The sequence below is a fragment of the Lolium perenne genome, chromosome 5, assembly GCF_019359855.2.
Source record: "Lolium perenne isolate Kyuss_39 chromosome 5, Kyuss_2.0, whole genome shotgun sequence".
NCBI lineage: Eukaryota > Viridiplantae > Streptophyta > Magnoliopsida > Poales > Poaceae > Lolium > Lolium perenne.
The window spans coordinates 60,793,145-60,802,822 of NC_067248.2; the positions used below are offsets into that span (position 1 = coordinate 60,793,145).

The window sequence follows — 9,678 nt, forward strand, 5'->3', positions numbered from 1 at the left end:
GAGAGAAAAAATGAATCTGTGTCTAGGAAGAACTAGAAACTTTTTGATATAGTAGAAGCGGGACTTGGCGTGACAATTCCGAAATTCATCCCAGACAGAAATCGAACTCCGGTCGTTAGGGTGCGCCACTGCTACCCCAACCACTGGGCTAAGCCCACGTCGTCAAAAATGAAAATGTGTCTAGGATGAACTAGACCCTTTTTTGATATAGTAGAAACGGGACTTGGCGTGACAATTCCAAAATTCGTTCATAACAGAAATCAAACTCCGTTCGTTGGGGTGGCGCGAACCCAACCACTGAGCTAAGCCCACGTCGTCCAACTCTAAAAGAAAAGGTTACATAACCAGTATGTGAATGACAGTTAAAAGAAAAAATCTCTAACTATTAAGAGCAAACTGGTGAATGCCTGGTGTCACATTTTCAGGATGGACAATAATACCCCCACGTCTTTATCCTACCAAGATGATTTATCTCAACGCAATCTTGAAAAAAAAACTTGCGCGCGGAACAAAGAAAACGCAACAATAATACCCCACGTCCTGATACCGATACCGATACCGATACCGCACTCAGTAATCCTCATCCCTCCTAAAAACGTGGAGATCGATCCGAAGGATCTGCGCCAACATCCTTCCCCTCCTTTTCTCCTAAAATAACAACCGTAGAAAACTGATCGTCCTTTTTTCCTGCATCTGCCTTTTCTCTTCCACTCCTCTCCTAAGTTCTATGCGTGAATTGATGGCTCCTACTAGATCGGGAGGATTAGGGGAGAAACGGAAGCTCCACGGGCTAATACTTATCTGCCATGACCACTGTTTGATCCCCGCACACCTTCCTGCCTCCACGAGTGCTCCCGCTCCTCTGCGGGGGAGCACGCGATGGACGTAGGTGGGGCGATGTCACCATAGCGGGCGGCCACTGCCTGAGGTCGGTGGCTGAGCCGCGGCGCTTCTCACATGCCCCCGATCCTTCTTCCATCTGCTCTCTACTATTTACACTCATATCTATCTCTCTATCTGATTTCTTGGTGTTACAATAGATTAACTGTGGGTGGATTAGCATGGAGTAGGAGACGTGGATGGACCCCGCTCAGAACCAGCAGTCATTAGGAGGACTCAGCCGCCAGACTCTTCCACGAGCCAGCTCCTCCAAGTCTACACCTTCTATCTATCGCTGCTCCAATGATCAAGGTGAGGACACATTGCATGTTGTTCTCTTTGATTAATCTGAGATTTTTGTTTGTCTATGGTCAGGCCGCAGCCTAGAGTGCTCCAAACGACATCCCTTGCAGCAAAACGAATCAGGATGATTGTTTTAATTTGTATATGGTAGTGGCTGTCAATGCGGTTTCATGACAGTTTATTTTTAGTTTCGCTTCCTGAAAATTTTGATGCATTTTCTTGACAATTTCACCTTCCTTTAATAGATGAAAATAAGGACATGCATTAGAGCATCTCCAACAGACGCGCCAAAAGAAGCCCGCGCGGTAAATATCGCCAGTTTAGCGTGCCGGCGTCGAAAAATTTGCTCCAACAGACGCACGAAAATACCGCGCGCGCTAATTTTTTTTGCCCCGCGCGTGATAAAGCAGCCGCGCGCATGGAGAATGGGCGCGCTCTTCCGTGCGCGGTATAAAAAGCGTGTGCGATGCGTCGTCAACCACCGCTGAAACCTCCCTCCCTCCACACGCCCTCTCGCTGCCACCCGCACCACCGCCGCCGACACCGCGCCGCCGCCATGCCCCCCGGCAACTCCTCCGGTTTCATCGGCGTGCGCGCCCGCTCGAGCGACACCTTCTATGCGGAGATCTGTTCCGGCGGTGCTCGCCTCACCCTCGGCACCTTCGACACTGTCGAGCAGGCGGCGTGCACCTACGATGCGGCGGCATGACGCCTCGGGCGCCTCCCCCAGCAACTCAACTTCAAGGACTGCGAGTCGCTCGTGGAGGCAGAGTTCTTGGCCGGCTACGACGGCCTCGTCATCGCTGAGCAGCGCTGCCGCCGCAAGCAGCTTCAGCGCCGCCTCGCCATTGCGCAGGCGGATGAACGCGCCATGGAGGCGTGGGTTGCCGCCTTCCCGCAGGACGTCATCGACGAGCGCGCCTTCTACGCCCAGAAGAAGGCGGGGCGCATCGTGGAGAAGGAGGACATTCACACGCGTAAGCGCTTCATCTAGGCGCAGGAAGCCGACCCGTCGACCATCAACGACAACGGCGAACGTTGGCAGATTTGTTCTTGACCGAGCCGTCGGAGTCGTCGGGATCGGACTTCGATTTCTCCGATTTTTAAATGTTTGTATTGTATTATCGTTCTTGTCTTCGTTTTAAAACCTATTTTAGTAGTATGTTTGATCTTATTTTCAATAATATGTATGCAAAACTTGTTTTTGCGTGCTGTATTTTAGCGTGTTTGGTAAAGCGTTGTTTTCGCGCTGTATTTTTTCACGCGTCTGGAAAGCCTGAAGACACGCCCACACCCACAAAGGCGGAGCGCTGTATAAAAAATTAGCGCGCCGAACTAGGACGCATCTGTTGAAGATGCTCTTAGTACGTTTTTGAGTAGCAGTCGTATACCTGAAGAAAAACCATATACCAAGAAAATAAACTACATGGAGGATGATTCCTCTCGCTTAAATAAGGAACCAAAAGTTTGGTTGTTTGGCTTACTGCATGGATTTAAAGCCAGGCCAACCGACTGGGTTTTATCTGGTTTTTAGTCCTTCATATTGGTAAGTAATAAATATAGGAACGAGAAAGAGCTTGTCTGGTTGTCTGGGTGATGCATGGCCGACGGAATGCCTCTGGCAGCACGCATTTGTTTATTTGCAACTGCAGAAAAGCTGTACAATGTCTACTTCCGATATCCCCATCAATTACAAATGGCAAAGAAATGAATATTTCAAGCATACCATTTTATCTTTCATGTATGCATCCATATGCGCTCAATTTATAGGGAAATGCAGTGAACACGGTGTGTTGACATGCCCATAGAAGCTGAGATTTTGTGATAACTCAACAAAGACGGTAGGTAGTAGATGACATTTTGTCACACATTTTGCTTTGTTAAGATAAACCAAATCGATTTTTTCTGGTGTTGCAGTACATGATGTCTACAATATCGGAGGACAATCCAAATGTAAGTAAATTGTACATTGTCCTTTTGGTTCGTTTAAGCTTTTGATCTAAACGTAACAAACTTAAATAATCTTTTTGTATCCTTCACACTTCAGCAACATAGAATTGTCAGACCATTGTAGCATTATTTTCTGTTTGAATTAATGCTCTGTTGTAGGCAAATTACTTCATTTTCTATATCCATGCAATTATTTTCTGACTTATGTGAATGACATTCAATGACAATGAATATTGACAAAAGAAGTAATGAGAAGAAGACATAAGTTAAGTCCCAATATCATCTTAGTATGCTTAGTTAGTGGAACATTTGCATAATGAGTTCCACATTCCTCATGACTCGATGCTAAACAACTGTCTCATTGGCAAGGTAAATGCTCTTTAATTTTCTGTATTAGACTATTCCATGCAATTTTAAGTTCTTTAGTGTTGTATTCCTATCAGCATGCTATAAGATATATGAGCGTAGTTTCACGTATGGAAAATGTAGCAAAATGCGGATTTACTTTGTTTTTTCTTGTCCCGATCATAATTCGTGACGGTGCAGAATTTATATGTTCATTCCTTGAGGAGATACGCTTGCTATTTTTCCCTAAGAGGCTTGATATTTTCGAGTAATTTTGGTGAAACCAAGAGATATTTGATTGCCATACTTCGAGGATTATCACTTTGTTTGTGGAGAAGTTATTTTTGTCTATAGAATTGTTTCACTCTACGATTATAGTGTACAATGAGAGTTCTTACTATTGAACTTTTTTAGTAGATTACATGCGATATTAAGTGAAAGTTTACCATTTTTCTGTTTGCTACATATATGTGGAAGCTACAACACCAACTATTATGTTTGGCTATGGATTTTAAATGTATATTGAAAGAATGGAGCGACTTTGGTGGAATTAATCTGCTATTGAAAGGTTTACCACCTTTGCATGATGTTGAATAAATATATACATATAGTTTTATTGTGAGATATGTTCCTCTAGAAGGTCAAATGGGGTTAATATGCTCAGTTTGATAACGAGGTGCATTACATGTGCTTGATATGAGAAAAGTGGAACCTTAGTGAACAGTAAAGATGAGATAATTTTGGGTATTACTCTCTATGCAAATGATCTTGAATTTTAGATTTTAGTTGAATTACACTTTAATTTTAAGTGAAATAAAATGTTACTATTTTGGAATATTACATGGCTCTTTTTTATATATAAGACAATAACATAATTTGACAACCCCCTTCTCGTGTATTTCTCTCAAATAACTGCTTCACTTTGGATTAGTTGTTGCGCGCGCCTGAACCGGACTCGGGAAATCAAGTCAGTTGTTGCCCACGAGAAGCAGCAGAGGCACGGCATGGCTAGCGCACCAAATACAAGGAGGGTAGCAGTGGCACTAGAGTGAGTTTCTCGCGATGCACGCGACCACCTTTGTAATATCCCAGGATTTGAGGTTACAAAAATAGAAGAAACAGATGTGTGCATTGCATTCATGCATAGAAAATCTGGGGAATTTTCGCGCTTTAAAGTAAAACAGTCACAGTAACTGAAGTTTCACTTGACCTTGGTGGAATTGAAGTAGCTCATCAAGTCCAGTGCTATAAACCTCAATGTGACTTTGCTAAAACCTTGTTTTGGGTAGTGATAAGTTGATCTAAGGGGTTAGATCAAATGGAATTAAAATCAACACAAGAACTAATAAATCAAGGATCAACTACTTGATCTTATTAAAGATCACAACATGATATTCCTTGCCATAACATATGAACATATATTCAATGGTAAATCAAGTAACAATAAAATGAAGAAACCATTCTTCACTTATCTTTTCCATGCCTTAAAACTAATCTATGATCTTACCATGAAACCTCATGGTATTCATTCCACTTCAACATTGGAATTATAACAAGGAGATCCACTCAAGAAATATATATTCCTCTCTATTACAAATAGCTTTACATCAAACCTAGAAGAGGTGAGAGTCCTATTTTATTTAAGGAAGCAAGGACCAACCTTGAGGCAAACCTTGGATATAAATATCCATATGATCAAAACCTTATCTTCAAGAGGAACCTAGAGTATTATTCAAGACATTCCTTAGAGAGAGAAACCATATATGTTAAACATAGATATTGATGATCACATCAACCTCTATGGAGCCTAACCTTAGGTTAGTGTTAAAGACCTTCCCAAATGAGAGAGACCAATCATACTAATTCTAGCTTGACCTATTTAAGAATCAAGGACAATCTTTGAACTAAAGTATTAGGTTGTAAACCATTTCCCTTGGAATGGTGAGATAACCTAATATCACATGAAATAATACCATATCCATGAATTGATAAGGTAAGGAAGAGATTAATCCAACCAAGATAGCCAAGTGGAGTTCTAGACTAAATACCTATTGAGATATTGTGAATACACCATAAACCCTAGAATAACTATTCCTATGAGAGAGAGAGCTCAAGTTATGGTGTTACACTCAAGTTAATGAGGCAACACTTGGACTTGGGGAAGAGAACTATCTGTATAACCAGATGATCATATCATCATTGATTAAGTAGAACCCTAACATAATATCTCAGGCATTCTCCTGGGATATAAACTTTAGAGGCAACCATAGTAGTTCCATTCAAGGATCATGCTCTTGTGGTATGTGAGGATAAGTTAAACCCTAATAGGATAAGTAGATATCATTCACCACATGAAATCATAGGGAGGTAACTAGTAAGCAACCCTAGGCTTATATTCCAACCTTAACTTGTAAATCACTTGGTGATCTTAAGTAGGATCCTACCACATTTACATTCCATCTATTCTTCACTTAAGAACCACAAGAACACCTTTAGAGTAAAGCTCCATACTTAATATGGTGAGAAACCATCCATCCATATGACCAAAGTTAACTATAAAAAGAACTATAACAACTTTAGTTACTTTAACAATAGATTAAGGATATAATAGAAATCTATTGGTATAAGATAAAAACAATTCTCAAGTCCTTAGTAATTAAAGGAGAACAGAAACAATTAAGTAAGTAACCATATTACTTTGGTTAGGGGAGATTAAACCCTAGCAAACACAATATGGTGTTACCTCAATTCTACAACCCAGAATTATATCTCAAACCTAGTTGTGGATCACTTGGGTGATCACAACTAAAAACCTAAGCCACAATTAAATTCCAAACCATGTGCCATTAGGTGAATATGATTATAACCCTAGAATTGCTCACTAGTTAAAGATTATGCCTAAACATGGAACTTAAGAATAACCAAGTGCTAAACCATATGATTAAACCATGGTGGTGATCAAACACTTATCTTTATAACCAAGACCAAACCATGATGGGAGTAGTATCTACTCCAGGTATTTTAAGCTAACACTAAACTACAATATTAATACTAAACTTGGGAGGAGTTCAAGCAGAGTTTCCAATTCATCAGCGCATAGTTATGCACATAAAATAATAGTCAAGTGACAACATTCTTAATAGGAGGTCAAGCCCTTAGAGATATTTTAGCACATCAAATTCATGCCATATGGATACTTAATTCAAAGTTAAATAATAATTAATAGACCAATGTTTCAATGCCCATATTAAAATGTGTAATACCCAACAGTAATTATAAAGTATCTTGGATGAGTTACATAAGAGTTCAAATTGTAAAATGCCTACATGGTATAGAAGAATTCAAACTTGAATTAAAACCAGGATTTCAAATAGAGTTTGAAAATAAAAAACAGAAAATAAAAACAGAAAAGAAAAACAGAAAAGAAAAAAAAGGAGAAAGACATTACATGGCCGAGCAGCCCACCATTCCAGCCAACCACTGGCCCAGTAGCAGCCCAAGTCGAGCCCAACAACAGCAGCCCGTACCTCTTCGTCAAAAGAAAATCAGGGGAGGGTCATCCTCATCCCTTTCCTCGCGCATGGTGGACAGCGAGACGCCGTGGCCAGCTTTCCTTCATCGCTGGCGGCCTCTCCTTCATCGACGGCGTGACGAGGCTCTCCCTTGAGCCGTATAAAGCCCTGGAGGAACCCTAGTTCCCGAGTGTCTTCCTCCTCTCCATTTTTTCCCCAAATCGAAACCCAGGCCAACCCGGCCATCTTCAATCGCCGCCGGTGGAGACCTTCCCTGGCCAAGCCGTAGCCACCATCGTCTTCGCCGTCCTCGACATGTTCACGGTGCAAAAGGAATTAAGCCGAAGCGTCCTGCAATGCCCTCACCGAGCCCGCCATTCCCGATGGCCGGAGGTGTCGATTCCGGCGACTCAGGCCATCCGCGACCACTCCATCAAGCCCGGCGTACTCCTGGTGAGCCGCTGAAGCTCATAGCATGCTCGCCTCGTCCGATTATGCATCGTAGCCTTGTCGCACCATTCGTCTATAAGCGCCGCCGCTCGGCTTCGCCGGCGAGCAAGCTCCAGCGACCAGTTAGGGGCAGCGCTGGTACCGTTCGGTTCACCGCGTCGTGCTGGGTCGGGTGAAGCTAGTTGTCCTTTCGCGCGGGCGCAGAATCACCGGCGATCAAAACCACTGCCCCGCCGACCACCGTGGTCCATGCCACATCATCGCCACTGTGGCATGTGACATGGACACTGGACCACTGGTCAGCGCCCCTGCGGGTAGCCTAACCGGGTGTATTTAGTTATTTCGCCTAAATTGAAATTCAGGAAATATCTGAAACTCTGACAAATTATAGAAAATTCAATATAGCTCAGAAAAATAAATATAAGATATCAAAATTCTTATAAATATAAACCCTATCCAATAAAAATATAAAATGAAATTTTTATTTTTAATAAAAAATTAATTATTTAATACTTGTTATTTAAGCCTTTAATTTTAATTCTAAATTCAATTAAAATTCAATAATTAGGAAAAATTCGTAAAATAAATAAGAACCAGTAAGTAAATAAGGAAAACATTAAAATTAATTTTCCTTTACTATTAACTTATTAAATCCTTATTAGGAGGATTTAAAACCCTAAATAATAATTACCTTAATTATTAATTGTTTAAAAATAATAAAATGCCAACTCCCATATTATTTTTATCTCCAAGCTACTAATAACTTCAAATTAAAAATGAAGTTATTAATCATAGAACTATCCGGTAAATAGCAAACCCTAATTCCATATGGAATGATATTACAACCCTATCATTTCATGGGAAACCCTAAACCCTAAATTCATTTAGAACCTAGCTCCATTACTTCATGTGAACCCTAAATTGCTTCTAAACCTAAACCCTAGGTTAGAACATATGATCATGATCCTTTGATTTCATTCATAGCTCCATAGTAGCAACTAAACAATTGGCAAGTCTTCATAAAATAAATAGAGACCCATCTCTAATACATTGGTATTACATGTGTTCATGCCTAACTGATCAAATAGGACCAACCCTAGTTCCTATCTTCTGAGACACCAACCTTATTTATCCCTATTTAGCATCACACCATTGTGATGAACTCTAATAGCAACTCTGCTTATTATTTTGCATCATTTACCATACACCCTAAACCCAATAAGTACTTCATAATTATGAATCATCCTATTTAAGAACCAACTATGCTCTACTTATAGATCCAATAGCAAATCCAAGACAACCTCAACCTTAATTGTAATACTTCTTATTCCTTAAGAAGTATGTTCTTCAAAAGATATTCTTTTGAACTAAATAAGGAGTAGCCATCAAACCTGCTCAATAGGATCCATAAACCCTAGCCAGCTATCACCAGCAAGGTATACCAACCTTGATAGCAACCATGTTTAATGAATTGCCTAAGATGTACTCCCAACCTTATTAGGATCCATCTAATCCTTATACCAGAAGATACTTGGAACCATAGTCAACCATAGAACCCCACCAACCTAATTATCATACTTGTTCTTTATTAAAGAACATGTTCTTCAAAAGTTATTCTTTTGAAGTATATAACAAGTAATCATCAACTATACACTATAGGACTTAAAATTGACAACTTCTCTTTACTTATTATACAATTATTATCCCTTGGTGTGTATGATTGTTACTATGCATTTTACCACTTGCTTATGATTCTAAAACAACACAACTCTGAATAAGAACCTGGATTGTGAATCACTCTAAAAGTACAACACACCCTGAACTAATCATTACCATTCACTAAACCTAAATCATCGGGGTTAGATCACGCTTAGAGCGATTGCATCTCATACTTATGCACTATTGCATCCTTGGCAATCTTTTAAACATCGTCCTTACCGGACGATGATGCTATTTCAAAAATTGGAGTTATTGCGTAACGAAGACCTTGTCTGCATAATCTTGCAGTCAAGAAAGACAAGTTCATCGCTTGCTCATGTCATTTGAGTATTTCTATCAAATTACTTGCAAAGTACTATGTTTATCACTATTGCATAAAAAGCAAAACCACTATTTTCATAACTATGAATATGACTAAGTGGTGGGCAATGGAACCATGGATTGTGTTGATATGGTGGAGGTTCCATTGCAAGGGTTTATATCCATCTAGGATTAAACAAAAAATGTCGTCCAGTGATTC

At 40.4% G+C, this 9,678-nt stretch overlaps 1 protein-coding gene across 1 annotated transcript; it reads left to right on the forward strand.

The window, feature by feature from the left end:
* The first annotated feature begins 1,738 nt into the window (after positions 1–1,738).
* Positions 1,739–2,176, forward strand: LOC139831493 (uncharacterized). The gene is made up of 2 exons (XM_071820784.1): positions 1,739–1,885; positions 1,928–2,176. Exons 1-2 carry the CDS (start codon positions 1,739–1,741, stop codon positions 2,174–2,176), a joined length of 396 nt encoding a protein of 131 aa, XP_071676885.1.
* Positions 2,177–9,678: the final 7,502 nt, after the last annotated feature.